The 16964-nt window shown below is 37.4% G+C and overlaps 3 protein-coding genes across 7 annotated transcripts; all 3 read left to right on the top strand.

The window, feature by feature from the left end:
- Positions 1-593: 593 nt before the first annotated feature.
- On the top strand, positions 594-3948 carry LOC127248908 (phosphoenolpyruvate carboxykinase (ATP) 1). 2 transcript variants are annotated; one of them, XM_051271467.1, is made up of 13 exons: positions 594-690; positions 769-1021; positions 1238-1419; positions 1499-1652; positions 1747-1831; positions 1943-2043; positions 2151-2449; positions 2522-2695; positions 2771-2836; positions 2907-3085; positions 3180-3349; positions 3445-3613; positions 3700-3948. In XM_051271467.1, exons 2-13 carry the CDS (start codon positions 771-773, stop codon positions 3841-3843), a joined length of 1974 nt encoding a protein of 657 aa, XP_051127424.1. In that variant the 5' UTR covers positions 594-690; positions 769-770; the 3' UTR covers positions 3844-3948. The 2 variants fall into 2 exon arrangements, with proteins under 2 accessions (XP_051127424.1, XP_051127426.1); XM_051271469.1 differs by having other exon boundaries at positions 594-659.
- A 193-nt stretch (positions 3949-4141) lies between these two features.
- LOC127248907 (uncharacterized) lies at positions 4142-10510 on the top strand. 2 transcript variants are annotated; one of them, XM_051271465.1, is made up of 20 exons: positions 4142-4516; positions 5056-5103; positions 5194-5227; positions 5300-5384; positions 5475-5603; positions 5834-6038; positions 6546-6680; positions 6906-7010; positions 7132-7230; positions 7734-7863; positions 8365-8415; positions 8516-8626; positions 8858-8967; positions 9052-9220; positions 9351-9437; positions 9518-9589; positions 9688-9801; positions 9902-9963; positions 10043-10139; positions 10271-10510. In XM_051271465.1, exons 1-20 carry the CDS (start codon positions 4413-4415, stop codon positions 10391-10393), a joined length of 2070 nt encoding a protein of 689 aa, XP_051127422.1. In that variant the 5' UTR covers positions 4142-4412; the 3' UTR covers positions 10394-10510. The 2 variants fall into 2 exon arrangements, with proteins under 2 accessions (XP_051127422.1, XP_051127423.1); XM_051271466.1 differs by having other exon boundaries at positions 5306-5384.
- A 291-nt stretch (positions 10511-10801) lies between these two features.
- Positions 10802-16524, top strand: LOC127248909 (COMPASS-like H3K4 histone methylase component WDR5A). Of its 3 annotated transcripts, none has more exons than XM_051271470.1 (4): positions 10802-11594; positions 13168-14505; positions 14628-14712; positions 15843-16524. In XM_051271470.1, the coding sequence occupies exons 1-2, from the start codon at positions 10941-10943 to the stop codon at positions 13459-13461; spliced, it is 948 nt and encodes a 315-aa protein (XP_051127427.1). In that variant the 5' UTR covers positions 10802-10940; the 3' UTR covers positions 13462-14505; positions 14628-14712; positions 15843-16524. The 3 variants fall into 3 exon arrangements, with proteins under 3 accessions (XP_051127427.1, XP_051127428.1, XP_051127429.1); XM_051271471.1 differs by having other exon boundaries at positions 15964-16524; XM_051271472.1 differs by having other exon boundaries at positions 15969-16524.
- Positions 16525-16964: the final 440 nt, after the last annotated feature.

Below are 16964 nucleotides of genomic sequence, written 5' to 3' on the forward strand. Positions count from 1 at the left end.
ACAGTTGTTGTACATGATATTTAAATAATAAATAATTAAAAATATATTAGTAAAATTAATCATAAATATAATACAAATAATTATATATTAAAGTTAAAACAATTAATTAATTTAATTAAAAATAAATAATAAACAATAAAATTTAAAATAAAATATAACTTTTAACGTAATATATAAAATGATGAAAATAGTATATATTTTTTCTTCGTTTACTAATACCCAATACATTATATAATAATACTATTATCTAATATTACATTCAAAAGAGTAAAATAATAAGAATATTACGTATAAAATATTAATATTATATATATTACATTAAAATAGGATATATAATATATTGTAGTAATATTTTATATATATATATTAAATTAAAACAGCACCACTAAAAATATTAGCCGCGGGCATCTAGCAAACGCACAGAAAAGGAAAAGGTCACACTTCGTGATGCAAAATACACGGAATTTTTGATATTATCAATGTTCGAACCTGACCCGACCGGATAGGGTTCAACTTAACCACGGTTACTCCACCCTGGTTAAATCCATGTCAGATGCTCCCTATAAATTGCCCTTCGCCTCTCACCGTTCCCTCACCATCTTCTTCGTCGACTCGCACTTCTTACATACTTTTTCCTGTCTTCGATCAGAACACGTCTGGTAGATAGATAATATATCCATTCCGTGTCAGGTCATTAATTGCTTAATTGCTCTTTCATTTTGCTTCATCGGATGGTTGTAATAATTTTTAGTTGTCTGTGATTCGCAGAAATGGCGACGAACGGAAACGCACGCGCGGGGAACGGCGTCGGAACGGGACGGAACGGACTGGCAAAGATTCATACGGAGAAGAGAGCGGAAGGAATCTGCCATGACGACAGCACGCCGCCGGTGAAGGCTCAGACAATCGACGAGCTTCATTCACTGCAGAAGAAGAAATCGGCGCCGACAACTCCGATCAAAGGGATTCAGACACCGTTTGGCGAGGAGGAGCGCAGCAAGCAGCAGCTCCAGTCTATAAGGTACTATCATCGGTTTCGAGATTTTCGACATTTCTCTACGTGTGTAATAATACTACTGTAGCTGCGTAGTAAGGTTCGGACAGAGTTCTCTCTTGTGGACTCATTACACTATCTTTAGATTAGGTTAGGTTAGATCGAAATTTTGAGACGTATAATTTGATTTTGAACATGATTATACTCGAATCAATCGAAATCTGGTGATTTGTTTTTCGACAGTGCTTCATTGGCCTCGCTTACGAGGGAGACTGGTCCGAAATTGGTGAAGGGAGATCCTGCCCGGCAATTGGAGACGCCGCGGGTGGTCAGCCACGACCAGCACCACCATGTCAGCCCCACCATCAGCGTCAGTGACAGTTCTCTGAAATTTACTCATGTCCTCTACAATCTTTCCCCTGCAGGTAATATATATATGTATATCCGAGACATTGTAATAACGTTTTTGAGGACTGTGTAATGACAGTTACGTGATGAATGCAGAGTTGTACGAGCAGGCGATCAAGTACGAGAAAGGCTCTTTCATTACATTCACGGGCGCGCTGGCGACACTTTCCGGTGCCAAGACAGGGCGTTCGCCTAAGGACAAGCGTGTCGTGAGGGATGAAACTACAGAGCATGAGCTGTGGTGGGGGAAGTAAGTGCAAAATTTCTCCCCTGTTTATTAATTTCATTACATAACATCCACACACTTGTAACAACCTAATTCGCCGCGGGTAACTACATGTCAGGGGCTCGCCGAACATTGAAATGGACGAGCACACATTCATGGTGAACAGAGAGAGAGCTGTGGATTACCTGAATTCTCTAGACAAGGCATGTTCTTCATCCTTTTAAACTCACCTCAAATTTATTACCGGCAAGATTCGGCTCTTGACCGGACAAGACTTGTCGGAATAACATCCTTTCAACTGTGGTTGATATCAGGTGTTTGTGAACGATCAGTTCCTCAATTGGGATCCTGAGAATCGCATCAAAGTGAGGATAGTCTCAGCCAGAGCATACCATTCCTTGTTCATGCATAACATGTAAGAAAAATGGAAAAAAAAAAGAAAAAACACCGGTTATTATTTTATTTTCACCCATGTGTCAACGTTGTTGGTACAAATTCGATTGATAACCCCGTGGATAACAGGTGCATCCGACCAACTCCCGAAGAGCTAGAGAACTTCGGTACTCCGGACTTCACTATATACAACGCCGGCCAGTTTCCATGTAACCGTTACACACACTACATGACATCCTCGACTAGCATAGATTTAAACCTTGCAAGAAGGGAAATGGTCATCCTCGGCACTCAATACGCCGGCGAGATGAAGAAAGGACTTTTCAGTGTAATGCACTATCTCATGCCTAAGCGTCGAATTCTCTCATTGCACTCCGGCTGCAATATGGGAAAAGATGGCGACGTCGCTCTTTTCTTTGGCTTATCAGGTAAGCGCTTCTAACATCATCGGATCAATATGTCTGTCTTAGCTTCTTTTAATGCCTTATTGCATGTCTCAGGCACCGGAAAAACAACTCTGTCTACTGATCACAACCGCTACCTAATCGGAGATGACGAGCACTGCTGGAGCGACAACGGCGTGTCGAACATCGAAGGCGGGTGTTACGCGAAGTGCATCGATCTTTCGCGCGAGAAGGAGCCCGACATTTGGAATGCAATAAAGTTCGGGACAGGTAGTTAGACAATTTTGTTATCTTCGAACAACCTTTGAGGACTTTGTTCGATTATCTTCCTTCGTCTTTGCGCAGTTTTGGAGAATGTTGTATTCGATGATCATACTAGAGAAGTGGATTACTCGGACAAATCCGTGACCGGTAATGCGACTAGAATCCTACAACGATCCATAAAACGCTTCGCTTCTAAACATTCTTTGTTTTACTACAGAGAACACTCGTGCTGCCTATCCGATCGAATACATTCCTAATGCGAAAATTCCGTGTGTCTCTCCGCATCCGAAGAACGTCATACTGCTGGCGTGCGACGCATTTGGCGTGCTCCCGCCTGTCAGCAAGCTAAGCTTAGCACAGACAATGTATCATTTCATCAGTGGTTACACTGCTCTGGTAAGCCTTCTTCAGACATCCTAAATCCATCTCCTCCCTTTCATTTTCTTACCAAGTGAAGATGAGCATTGTTATTACACTAAATGTTGTCCAGGTTGCGGGAACTGAGGATGGGATCAAGGAACCACAGGCCACATTCTCGGCGTGCTTCGGGGCTGCTTTTATAATGCTGCATCCTACCAAGTATGCAGCCATGTTGGCGGAGAAGATGCAAAAGCACGGCGCCACCGGATGGCTCGTCAACACCGGCTGGTCCAGCGGAAGGTTTGGAATCAAGAGCATCGAATAATAAGAGTATTGTGTACTACATTGTCTGAAAATTGAGTTTTAGCTAATGGATTACTCTCCACATTGTGCAGCTATGGTTCCGGGAGTCGGATCAAGTTAGCTTACACTCGGAAAATCATCGATGCAATCCACTCCGGCAGCCTGTTGAATGCCGAGTACAAGAAGACGGAGGTTTTCGGGCTTGAGATCCCGACAGAGATCGAAGGAGTCCCTTCAGAAATCTTGGATCCTATCAACACCGTGAGTTTTCAGACATTTTTAACAGCTTCTCTTAGGTTTTTGTTTACTAACCAAGTTTGGTGTGATTGTCGAATTAATGCTTGCAGTGGTCGGATAAGAAGGCCTACAAGGACACACTGCTGAAATTGGGTGGCCTGTTTAAGAACAACTTTCAGGTGTTTGTGAGTCACAAGATTGGCAAGGACGACAGCTTGACTGAGGAAATTCTTGCTGCTGGTCCTATATTCTGATCGAAGGAACAAATTGGGATGCATTGATTGAAAGGAAATAAATATGATTGTCCTGTTTTAGTGTATAAATCATTTTAAATTGAATGAATGAGTGCGAGTGAGATCTGTTCCTTGACCATAATGGATGAAACGAAACGATACATTAGAGTCCATCAATGTAATGAAATTCATTTCTGGGAATTGTCTTGGGATCTTGGATTAAATCTTGTTATTATAACTTCGACGCAACAATAAAATGAATGTGGGTTTATCCAGAAACGATAATCTGGCACACTTTTCTATGAAGTTTAGAACGGCGACACGTGAGAGACATTTCTGCAAAATTGAGAAAGTACCCATCACTAGTAAACAAAAACCTTTCTTGCAAAAAGCAAAAGGCCTTTAGAAACCGTATTTCGAAGAAGAAGCAAAAGGGCCTTTTAGAAAGCATAGTCTGTTTGATCTTCTGATTGCAGCATGAATTGCTGGACTATCTTTACGATGAAATGAATCTGTGATTTCGTATATCCCTCGCAAGCGAACAGCCATACAGTCAGAGCTTCTACTCTTTGAGTGAAGGCGACCTGAAAATGGGGATTCTTGTAGTTGGGCCGCTCCCGAGAATTCCTGTGTGCCCTCAATTTGGCGGGAGAGGTCAGAAATCTGCGAGGGGGCAACTCCTTCGTTGTTCCAAGTACTTGTCTCTCTCCAATTTCAGCTCTTCTTTGCATTCTTTGATTTCTCGCGACAGGGGGTAATTAGCTGTGGGATTATTAGTTTCTGCGTTATAGATTTCACCAGGCGTTTCTTTTACTGTAAGGAAATCCAGCACTTTAAATGTTAGTCTTATCGGATTCCTTTTAGCACGTAGCTATGGAACTTGTTTGATGAAATGCCTGTGTAGATTGTGCCATGGTTTCGAGGCTTGTTTGGTTTATTTGATGCTTTATCTGCGCAAATAAAAGTTAGTCTTCAGTTAATTCGATTGATGGTTGGGAAGATCTAGATATATGGTTGTTAATATTTGGTGAGAATAGCAAGCAGCCAGTACATTTAACTTAGTCTGTTAAGCTTTTCACAACCATTGATGATCAGAGTGGCATTGAATCGATGATACTCCCATGGTTTTGGTTATTTAGACGACCTTGCAATTTTGATTTAGTGATCCAATTAGTTTTCAAGTTCTTAATCACTACTATTTCATGAGTTCTATGCTGAAACCAACAATTCCAGGAACATTACAGAGAGTTTCAGTTCGTCTAAAAATGCTTCCCCAGTGGAGTAAGTGGCCATTCCAGTGCTTTTTACTATGTGCATTACATTAGATATTTTGTTGAAAAGCTAATTCATTCATTTCCCTGGGTAATTTAGATTGCAAAGCCCCTCAGACGAAGTGGTGCATAAGGTATCATTTTTAGTTTGCTGCAGCTGTTTAGGTATATTTCTTCAGAAAATTATTGTGTCCTTTCTCTTTTAGCTGCAGGACCGTTTGGATCCAATTGGTAATGAAAAGGAAGAGAAGACTCGTGACATTTGGAAACTATTTGAGGAAGCTCAACAAAGTAAAATTTTCCTGCTTTATTCTATGTATGTTTCATTATCCACTCTTCATGAAAAAATGATTGATTTGTATTTGAATTATTATGATTCAGATATAATGTGCCTAAACAAACAGCGCTTACTGGCCATGGAAGAGCTTGACAGGGTAAAGAATGAAAGGGACTCATTACTTGATAAAGTAAAGCAACCCAAGATGAAAAAACAGGCGTATCTTGGAAAAGGTTGTCACACTTGTATATGGAGTTTCTGATTGTTTTTGTACATTTTCTTATTCTTATTATTCATAATACTGAATGAAAAACATGATTTATTACTTGTTGATTGACTGCACGAGAGATGTTTCCATATGCTGTAATCCTTTTCAGCTTAAATTTTTTTGCATATAAGTGGGAGAAAATGAATGCCTGAAGTTCTAATTGTGATATTGTTGTTTGCATTGAAATCCAAACAGATAAATTTGCAATCACTGCAGAGTTGCTTCTTAGAATAGATTCTTTGGTTCTCAATGGTGTGATTGGCAATGTGGAGGCATCTGATTTCAGAAGGCTAGTCACAGATTCAAGGGGTAGTGTGGCTGGTGATTTGTATGAAATAATTTCCAAGAATGATGCTGAGTTTCTGGCTGAGCTGCGCCATTTTTCCAAGAGACGTGATATGTGAGTTCTTTCATTTTGCCTCAGATCCCAAAACTTTGCTTTGTGTTTCAATAGTTGAACAAAAGAACACAGATTATGTGTTTGTTTTGGGATTCTTTGTTGCTCCTAGATGTTGGTAGACTCTGACAGATACTTGAGATATTAAATATATATATATATATATATTAAGATCAGTTTGATATAGCCAGTGTTTAGGTAGGTATCTGAAATACTATTGGAGTTTTAAATTCTCGGTACAAGCTCGAGACTTGGTAATGATTTAAAATCTCTAATTAGACCATTGCAATGTTTTGTAGTTTTCCTAGTGCACTAAATATGCCATACTGATCATAGCCTACTTATGCTAAAGAGTCCTCTAGGATGAAGTCTTAAGATGTTTATCTTTGAGATCCACTCCCTCTTTGTCATTTCCTTTCAGGTTTTTCTATGTGATTATTCAGGATTGCTCTGTTTTAACTCGTGGTGGTTTTATAATATCTGGCATTTATATCTATTTTTGATATTCAGGAATGGATTCCACATTATCCACATTTGTACAGAAATGTCACCTGTAGTTTCAGTCACTTCATTGGCTTCCTATGTTGCTGGCTTGTCTTGCGCCTTGCAAAGGAAAGGAAATCTCGTCGAGGTTATTTTACCCAAGTAATCATGAAATTTCTGTTTTAATATGGGCTATACTTGTTTTTATTGTGTTGCCTTTTGCGTATCTTCAACACAGCGAGTTCCTGCGGCTCACTGCTCCCAACTTTAAAGAGTATATTTAATTGTAGTTTTATTGAATCGACAACACATATATTTAACCACCATTTTCAGGCTTCTTTTCTCAGTATTGTCTGCTTACCTTCTGAATTTTTAACTATCAATTAGGTATGCTTGTTTGAATTTAGATGAAGTTCAAGGATTGCGAGAAGTTGAGGGTGAATTTTACTCATATTTTAATGGTCAATTGCATGGAAACAAAGTATGGACTGGGTGAGTTTGTGCTTACACTTTTTACCAGTATTAATAAAGACAACTAAGTGAGAAATGTAGGATCCAGGATAATCCCAAAGATGCAGATTCTTATGTCATGCTTTGGATACTTCATATACAGGGTTGTCTATGGAATTGGAGTTACCTTTATACAGCCCATCTATTATGCATCTCTATTTAGCCACGAGAAAGTATATGGTTGCCCAAATGACTTTGAGAGGTTTGATTACATTCTCTTTTTTATCCATAATAGTTTTTATGAGTTAATATAGTTGTTTATACTTTGCTTTGGTGTTATGATGGTGGGCTTAATTAGTACATACTCCTTTGAGAGGTGAACTTCAATTTTTTTTGTTTATGTTGGAGATGGGGTATTCTATGGTTTGAATTTATGTTTAGTGAATTACATAGATGGTAGGATTGAAATAAAAAAGCCTTTGTGTTGTTCTGAACAGTTCCCAAATCTGTTTCATATTTCAATTGATTCAGGATCTTATCAATGTGAAACAAGCCTTGTTTGTGGTGCTATACCTGCAGCTTGACAGCCTGCCTACAAATTCCATTTACATTTGGGATAATCTATATCAATTTGATAAATCTGATGAATTCTTATGAGTAACAACTTTGGAATACATATTTACAAATGCATACGGCTTTATGCTTTTCCTTAGCTGGACTTTTCTTTGTTAACTATGCACGTGTGTGTTCTCTTTATGTTGTCAGATTCACATATTTCTCTCGTGCTTCCCTGGACTATCTCGTAAAATCCGGAAAAAGACCAGATGTCCTTCATATACACAATTGGCATACTTCCATTGTGGGGCCTCTTTTCTGGGATGTTTTTGTTAATCAGGTATGGTTCTGAATATATTTGAATCATATGGATATATGTTAAACAATAGAGATGCTGTTACAGGAATAATGCATTTTTTTTACCCACTTTGTTGAATCAATGTAACATTCTACAGTTGATACAAATTTGATACAAAAATGCATGTTTGAGGAGGCTTGTAGAAATTAAATTTTTTTACATAAATAAGATTAAAAGAATGCACCCATTTTCTTCATTCTTTATTTATTTTGAAATGATAAGCATTCAATCTCGACTGTTTCAATTTAATCATCAAAGGACCATCTGTGAGGAACCCATTCTTGTGATGGCCTTGCAAGTTTTGTTTTCTCATATTGTTACCTAAAGTGAGACATATGTCTTTATGTAGCCAACAAATTTTACGAATACCAACATTTACTCGAGAGCTTTTGCTAATTTATCTTTTAACCTCTCTGTTGCTCTTACCAATCATTTTGTTTCTGCAATTTTTATCCAATGATGTAAAGCAGTGTTGATTTTCAGGGTTTTGAAGGTACAAGAATTCTTTTGAGTTGCCAGGGCTTTGATTCCCAGGTGACCTTCATGTTTTTTGGATTCTAAATCTTAACTGTTTCCTCTTGATCTGAAGCAGGAGTTGTGAACATATCTTGCTTATGCCTTTTCATTATTTTAGTGTCTTGAGCAACCCGAGAAGCTAGCACTCTGTGGGCTTGATCCAATGAGATTGATTCGTCCTGATCGTCTTCAAGATAACAACAAACCTCATCTTATCAACTTATTAAAGGTAGCTTTTTGTATTTACCCCCATAATACCCATGAACTTCCAGGTTGATTTTATAGCTATTTAGGTAGCCTAAGAAATAAACAATTAATTCCGTAACTTGGATGTCTCCTGTGTATGTGCTTTTTACTGCTCAATTTTGAGAGAATATCCATCAACTCACCTATCTTATATATACATAGTATATTCTAATATTCTCTGTTATTTTATCTTCTCTTATTTAATGTTGTGCAGGGTGGGATTGTTTACTCTAACAAAGTAATCATTATGTCGGCCTTACAATCGAAAAGCTGGATCATTGGTGCAGCAGCTCATGGATTAGAGCCTACTTTAGCTATTCACAAGTATGCCTAGCATATTTCTAATTCCCAACGTTTGGATTTGAAATTGTGTCAATCTTTGAGTTGTCTTTGTGATTGCCTGTATAGGGAAAAGCTGGCGATTGCTCCTTTTGGATTCGATAAATTAAGTTGGGATCCTTCATGTGACGATCTTCTTCCTCACAACTATAGTGCAGAAGACATGACTGGAAAGCCCAAATGTAAAGTGGCATTACAGAGGCGTATGAGATTTCCTGAAGACACATCGACAATCCTTGTGAGTATCCATCCTATAAATAATGTTCTTCTGAGTCCTCTCCTACCAGCATTCGGGTTACTTGATATGATTCTTTTTAACTTATTTATGAAACAATTTAGTGGCGAACTAAAGTAATTGTTTTTACAAGGTTGGATGCATTTATTCTGACATCTTAGATTTGGACCTAGAGAAGCTTAGGATGCTTGTTTGGATGGCTTCTAGAAAAGGAGTTCAGGTATTTGTTCAGTCAGGTGTTGTCATATTCTCAAGTCAGCTGTGACAATTCGGCACTGATTTTGAAGGTGTAATGTACAGTTTATTTTCATGAAATCTGGCCAAAGTTCCTTAATGAGAATACCTGAAAAACTTATCCGCGAAGAAGTGAAGGTAGATTCTTGAAAATTTCTAATTCTAAGATTTCTTGACAGTAACATTTTAGCACAATATGTCTTATCGATGCAGTATTTGATGCTTTTCTGTGACAGGGTGAAAATGTGAGATTCATTGATGAATATGATGAAGAATTGTCACATTTGATCATTGCCGGATCGGACATCATAGTATGCCCGTCTCTTGACGATCCTCTGCATCAAGTGCCGGCAAGTGTCTTTCTTCTGCAATTCCTTTGGTACATTTCTATACTGTTTTCTCCATCTCCAAAACTAACCTTATTCACCACTCATGTATATATATACACAGTTGAAGGCTATTAAATACGGCTCACCTCCTCTTCCTTTACATTTCTCCGACACCCGATTCAGGTGATTTGAGTCTAGCGATCCAAGCAAAAATTCTTACACAAACTACTTTTAATCCCATCTTGTCCCATTATTTCCACAGCTCCTTTGGCAGTGACGATGCTGAGAGCTCTAAGTTTTTGCAGTACATCAAGTATACCTTCTCTAACATGTCTCTAGACCAAGCTATCGATGAAATAGTACGTATTTGTATTTGTATTTGTATTTGTATTTGTATTTGTATTTGTATTTGTATTTGTGTTGTTTGAGTTTGATTTAAGGAATTTTTTTGCAATGGAGGACATCTTATATGACTTCTTATAATTTGCAGAAGACAAATCCATCCCAGTGGAACTCGAGGATCATCGATGGCATGAGCAAGGACTTTTCGTGGGATTCGGAGTGCACTGACGTGCACGTCGACGCCTATGCAGCAATAAAAAGATTACAATAAGATCATCGTACATTGAATGTATATACATATACACATGATGTTCTAAGGAAAGTCATAAGAAGTGAACATATTTATGTAACACATTGCTGTTTGCTCACCAGAAGGATGTTTAAAGAAGTTTAATATGTTTTAGGGCCAGATATAAAATTTATATATTCTGGATGGGTTAAACTAGACTTACCTAAACGGTTTATACCTTCGGTTACGATTTATTAAAATATCAAATTGAAATCGAATTTTTCGAATGAGAGTAATAATTATAGTTTAACGGATTCGATTGCAGTTTATAAACCGTCGATTTCGACACTTTGAAACCGAAATGGGCAACTCTAAGTTAAACTTACAAGTGGAGGTAGAATTATGTAATTTCCAGAAAAGGCTTGGGTGAACTTTTAATAATGTAAATTTAGTCCCTACAATTTTACTATTATTCAAAATTACTGTCTTTGTTGTATGGTCGGTTTCAGAAACCTCGGCAGAACCCTCGACTCTGCTTACCGTACGCCCAAAATCCGAGAGATCGGAAAAGGAAGTGCGTAAAGCCTCAATGGCAGCCGCGACCGACGCCGTCGAGTCCTTCAAACCCTATCGCCTCAAGCACTCCCTATCGGGCCACAAGCGTGCCGTTTCCTGCGTCAAATTTTCCGACGACGGCCGTTTTCTCGCCTCCTGCTCCGCCGACAAGACCGCTCGCACTTACTCCGTGTCCTCACCCGAGGCTTCGCACAACGAATTCCATGGCCACGAGTTCGGCCTATCGGACCTTGCTTTCTCGTCCGACTCCCGCTTCCTTGCCACCGCCTCCGACGACCGTACGGTCCGGCTCTGGGATGTGGGGACTGGGTCGCTTTTGAAAACCCTAACTGGCCACAGTAATTACGTTTTCTGCGTCAATTTTAACCCCCAATCAAATCTGCTTGCTTCCGGTTCCTTCGATGAGACCGTCCGAATTTGGGATGTCAAGTCTGGGAAGTGCTTGAAGGTGCTACCTGCTCACTCCGACCCTGTTACTGCGGTTCATTTTAATCTGGATGGATCCTTGATTGTTTCGAGCAGTTATGATGGACTGTGCAGGATTTGGGATGCTTCGACTGGTCATTGTATGAAAACACTCATTGATGATGAGCATCCGCCTGTTAGCTTTGTGAAATTCTCACCCAATGGAAAATTTATTCTGGTGGGAACGCTGGACAATACTTTGGTTAGTCTCTCTTTCTCGGGAACTCCATGATGAAACTTACGATATTGGTATAATTTTTATTGTGCTGTTTCAAGTTGGTTATATGTTCATTGTTTGATTTTGCCAAGTTCAGATTTTTCTTTAGCTGACAGACCTGAAAAAAAGTAAAGAAAGATTGTTTGGTGCGTGAGATGTGAGATGTTTGGCGTATCTTAAGTATTGCAGTTTGTGTTGAACTTCCATATAGTTTCTGAGACCTGAATTTCTCAATGCCTCCTGAAAATGATATGTTGATGCTGCCACTACTCATTATTTAATCTGTTAATGGTGCAAAGACTATTCATTATGCCTATGTTCTCTTCTTGGTTGGCCTGTGTTGAGGGCAGGAATTGTATTTGTATGGTATTAAGACAAGCATTTTACATATTATAGAGATTGAATCTTGATATTGTTGTTATTGAAAGCTAATCTACCTGCATAATTGTTTAATTTGGAATCTTTGTCATGCTCAATCGTCAGTTTAGAACATTTGATATTGCTATTTTTGTAAATCCGAATGGGCCTTGTATATGAACATTGAGTCTTGGTGCTTGTTTTGAAGTTGAACCATGCTTACTTCATTGATTTAATTTGGATATGATAAATCCTGTTATAATAATTCAAAGGATTAGCATCCTGTTGCACAGAAAAAACTAATGTGATACTGTTGTAAAACTAGTTAATTCATAACTGCATTATTTACTGTATGAGTCATTTGCTTCCTGGTTTATCTGCACTGTGAATACAACCCTGTTCCGACTTTATGCAATTCCCGGTTTATCTGGTCGAAATTAGTTGCTGCTAAACTGGAATTAAGTACCATTAGAACTCTATTCCACTGCTCTTTGGTTTTACTTCTGAATTCAAAATGAATAATCTTTTATATCAATTTTACATAATCCCAATTAGAATTCTTAAATTGATGTCCTGCCCCTTTTTATCTTTCCTCCTGATGTTCTACTGACATCTCTAGTCATTGCAGCAGATAATGAAATATTTAATTGAACTCCCTAGTTGCCATTATCATCCTGGAATCCAATGTCCGGATGCTCTTATGTTCTGTAATAGTATTGATCTCTTTGCAATAAATTTTATTCTTGTGGAGCTGAATTGTAAAACTCCCTTTTTAATGTTGGGCGGCGAGAGCTTTTTTTCCTTGCTAAGATGATTTATTCAATTGCTAAGTTACTTACCAGTTTGGCACCATTTTCGTGTTATATAGACTTCTGATTTTAGTCCTTGATATGTAACATAATCGATTGGCTGAGCATTATACATTGTAACATGACACTGGATGTCCTTTGATGCTGTTTGAATGTGTTTAATGTCAACCCTTTTGAATTTTCTGCTTCTCGGAACCAAAGCCTGATTCAGTTTGTGGATTTGTGTACTTTATTTATGCTAAAAGCTGCTAGAGATTGATTTAAGCTCCTTGAGCTCTTATCATGGAATTTTTGAATCAGTCCTTGTGTTCTATTCCCTTTCTTGCTCTGTTGCATGTAAACTTCTTGTCTGGGATTACAGGATTTTCACTCTTGATTGGCTATATTTGCAGCGACTCTGGAATTTTTCCACAGGGAAGTATCTAAAAACATACACTGGCCATGTCAACACCAAGTACTGCATCTCCTCGACATTTTCCATAACAAATGGGAAGTATATTGTGAGCGGTTCCGAGGACAATTGTGTTTACCTATGGGAGCTGCAGTCTCGGAAAATAGTTCAGAAGCTAGAAGGTCATACAGACGCCGTGTTATCTGTGTCATGCAACGCAAATGAGAACATGATCGCGTCTGGTGCTCTCGACAACGACAAGACAGTAAAGATTTGGACCCAAGACGAGGATTGATTCATTCCTTTGCCGCTACTATCTCCGGTCCTCTCTCTCTCTCTCTGTAGTGCAGAAAGTGTTTATGTTTTAATACATGTTTTGATTATTGGGTGTCTAGCATGCATTGAAGTCTTGGCATCTACTTGTAATTTCCAACTAGTTTTAATGGCTGAGTGTGACCTGACCTAAAGCTTTAACATTGACTTGTTTTGGAAGCCCACATTTTTGGTGTGGTGCATAAGCATTGTTTGTGCTGATACATGGGTGTGTTTGTTTGGGTGTTTGGATTTTGAGTTGGGATTTGAATAGTAAAAATTTTGAATTTGAATAATTGTATAAATGTGATATAAATAGGTGATGATGTCATGTTTTGAATGTAAAATTGATTTTTAGTATAATATAAAAAATGAAAAATAGGTGTTTGATTTGATATTTTTTTGGGGAAAAAATTGGATGAATAGTGTAAATCCAATCCAATCCCCAAACAAACACACTCGAGATGGATTTGGAAAAATATTGGGCTAGGGTTGCTAGATTTGATTTCAACGCATATAATTCATTCACTTCTACGCTTAGATCTCCAGAGAGAGAAAAAGTAAGTATCAGGTGTTACATATACGTATATAGATATGTTTGTCGTTGCCCGCGAGTTGAGCTGAGGAGAGAGAGGAGGTTGAGGACAGAACAGTGCGGCCATATATATGTATGGATGGATGGATAAGAGTGGTCGAACAGAGCAGAGCAGATCGCCACACGCACAAAATTGAATAGAATAAAAACTTGTTAATTTGAGTCATGGAATCGGCGGCGGCAATCGTCGAGCGAGCATCGCAGGGCGGCGGCAAAAGGTGGAGACGCTCCTCCTCCTCCGATCATCAGAATCATCCTGAGATTGAGGCGCGCGTGAGCGAGAGGACGGTCCTGATAAAAATCCAGTGCGAGAGGCAGAAAGGAATTCTGGTCAAAGTACTCGCTGAGGTCGAGAATCTCAACCTCTCTGTCGTCAGCTCCAGCGTCACATCATTTGGGGATTCCGCCATTGATATCACCATTGTTGCACAGGTTAGGTTAGCTTAATTCCTTTGATTTAATTTAATTATTCCCCAATTAATCCTTAATTGCATGATTCTGCTTCATCATGTTCATGATTATTAATTAATTAACGGTGGTGTGGTGCGGTGTAGATGGAGGAAGAAGCAAGCCTTGTCGGTAGGGACGTTGTGGAAGCTCTTCGATCTCTTCTGCCCGAGGCTGCTACAGCACCAGCTGGTAATTGATTCAGTAATTAATTAAATAATAATAATTATTATTATTCCTGCAGGTTTTATGTCAATTATTGATATACAACAAATTTAGACATATATATATATATATACAACGGCTGTTACTGATGATACTGATAAGTGTACGAATTGATATCACATATATATCACGTATAAAAAATTATTTATATTAATATAATATAAATATATGAAATAAATTAACAATATATGATATATTTTAACACAACACATGTTACTGCTAATTTTAACATATAATATATTTATATACAATATACCTGCAAGTGTAAAAAAAAAATAACATATTTTTTCCGTCTAATTAAAAATGTTACAATTTTCTATTTTCATTCGTTTTAAAATAAGGTTATCATTTTCAAATTTAGTAATTGTATTACCTATTTAACATAATAAATACATTTTTAACTTACAATATATAACACAAATATCATTACTGTGTTTTTGTCTTTTTCACTACAATTCAATATAATACTAATATTTAAAAATTTACGTGCAAAAAATAAATATTACCCTTCCAATAGGACGGAGGGAGTATAAAAGGGAGTATGATTTTATTTCACACCGGATATGTTACTACATGCCTGTTGTATTGGTACTGATTTTTCCATTAAGCAGAATATTCATTCCCACTAATATATATATATATATATATATAAGTGTTGTTGAAAGTAACGGGGACTTATCATATCGTTTACGGTTTAATTACCTAATATGTCCAAATTCCCATCTTGTGTGGCAATTCATAATAAATGATGACAGGCCCCAAGAAAATGCTTTTGTTCCTCAATTTAATTTTCTGTGCTCCTTTCATTCCATACATAGACTCCTGATGTATTGTCGGTACAAAGTTTCACATTGGAACATGAAAAAATAAATTACATTGTAAGTCTCAAATGAACTCCATTAGTACAATATTTTTGAAAAAAAATATATAAAAATAAATCCGTATGAACTTAGTCCAAAGCGGACAATATTGTACTAGTGTTAAGTTTGTCCAGTCTAACATATATATATATATCATCATACGCATAAATACATAATACATAATGGTACGCATAAATACATAATGGTAAATCCCATATATCATCGATATTCTTGCAGCCGTGATCTGACTTGAAGCCGGGTCTTTGGAACCCTCCTTGCTTGATCGGTCGATCAATTGCGTGTAATAAAGCAATTAAATCCCATAATGGTAAATTGACAACATTGCCACTGTGTATAGAGCAGCGTGAGCAGCTCAGCCAGCCATTGGATGCTCCTTCGCCTGCGACAATTATATAAGTATGTACACATTTCCCTTACACTGATGTCCTAGACTCGGATTCTGCATCCGCACTGTAATGCAAGGGTAAGTAATGCAAATCAACGCCCAGAATTCTAAACCTAGCTTATTACGTTGATGCCGAGCGGTCATCCATCGATCTTTCTCCCTGGACATTGTCGACGCACGCACGCGCATATATACATATATATATATATATATGTGTGTGTATGTATATCAATATATATGTCGATAGATATATGGATGGATCCTAGCTAGCTCGGACATTGTCTTCTCAGGCGGATTGGAAAAGCCCTTCATATATATGGGAAACTTGGGATTGTTGGGATAAATAAATTAAGTAATATATATTCAGCTCAAGTGTCACGCATGCAAATGCACATGTTATAATTTAATCATTTGTCGTTTGTTTCTTACATGAACATTGGACCCTGCTGCATGGCCTCGCGTGCATGTTTTAAAAATTATTATTTTATCTGTTATTCAAATTTATTATTATTATTTTTATTTATTGTAATCTAAATTTATTTTTATTTTATTTTTCAATAAAAAAAAAATACTATGTTCTTAATTTTTCTTTATCCTAAAAACATATTTTTATCTTTTACCTATTTTTTTTTAAATATATATAGCCGGTCAAATAAACATACATTTTTTTAGTATTATTAAAGGACCCGCATTATCCAAAAAGTAAACCCAAATATTAAAAATATATTCTCTCAATTTCTTAATCAATATATATTTTGCTCGTTAAAATGTTCCACAATTATTTTATTTTGATTTACGTAAATTTATGCATAGATAATACACACACATTAAGACTCTATTTTCTTCTATCTCCGCATATATATAGTGTGTATGTATATATATATATAGTATATGTATAGAGATATAGAGATAGAGTTTATTTTTTTGCAAGAAAATCCGCACCTGCTAATATA

Source organism: Andrographis paniculata, unplaced genomic scaffold (assembly GCF_009805555.1).
Source record: "Andrographis paniculata isolate CXL003 unplaced genomic scaffold, ASM980555v1 Contig34END, whole genome shotgun sequence".
Lineage (NCBI taxonomy): Eukaryota > Viridiplantae > Streptophyta > Magnoliopsida > Lamiales > Acanthaceae > Andrographis > Andrographis paniculata.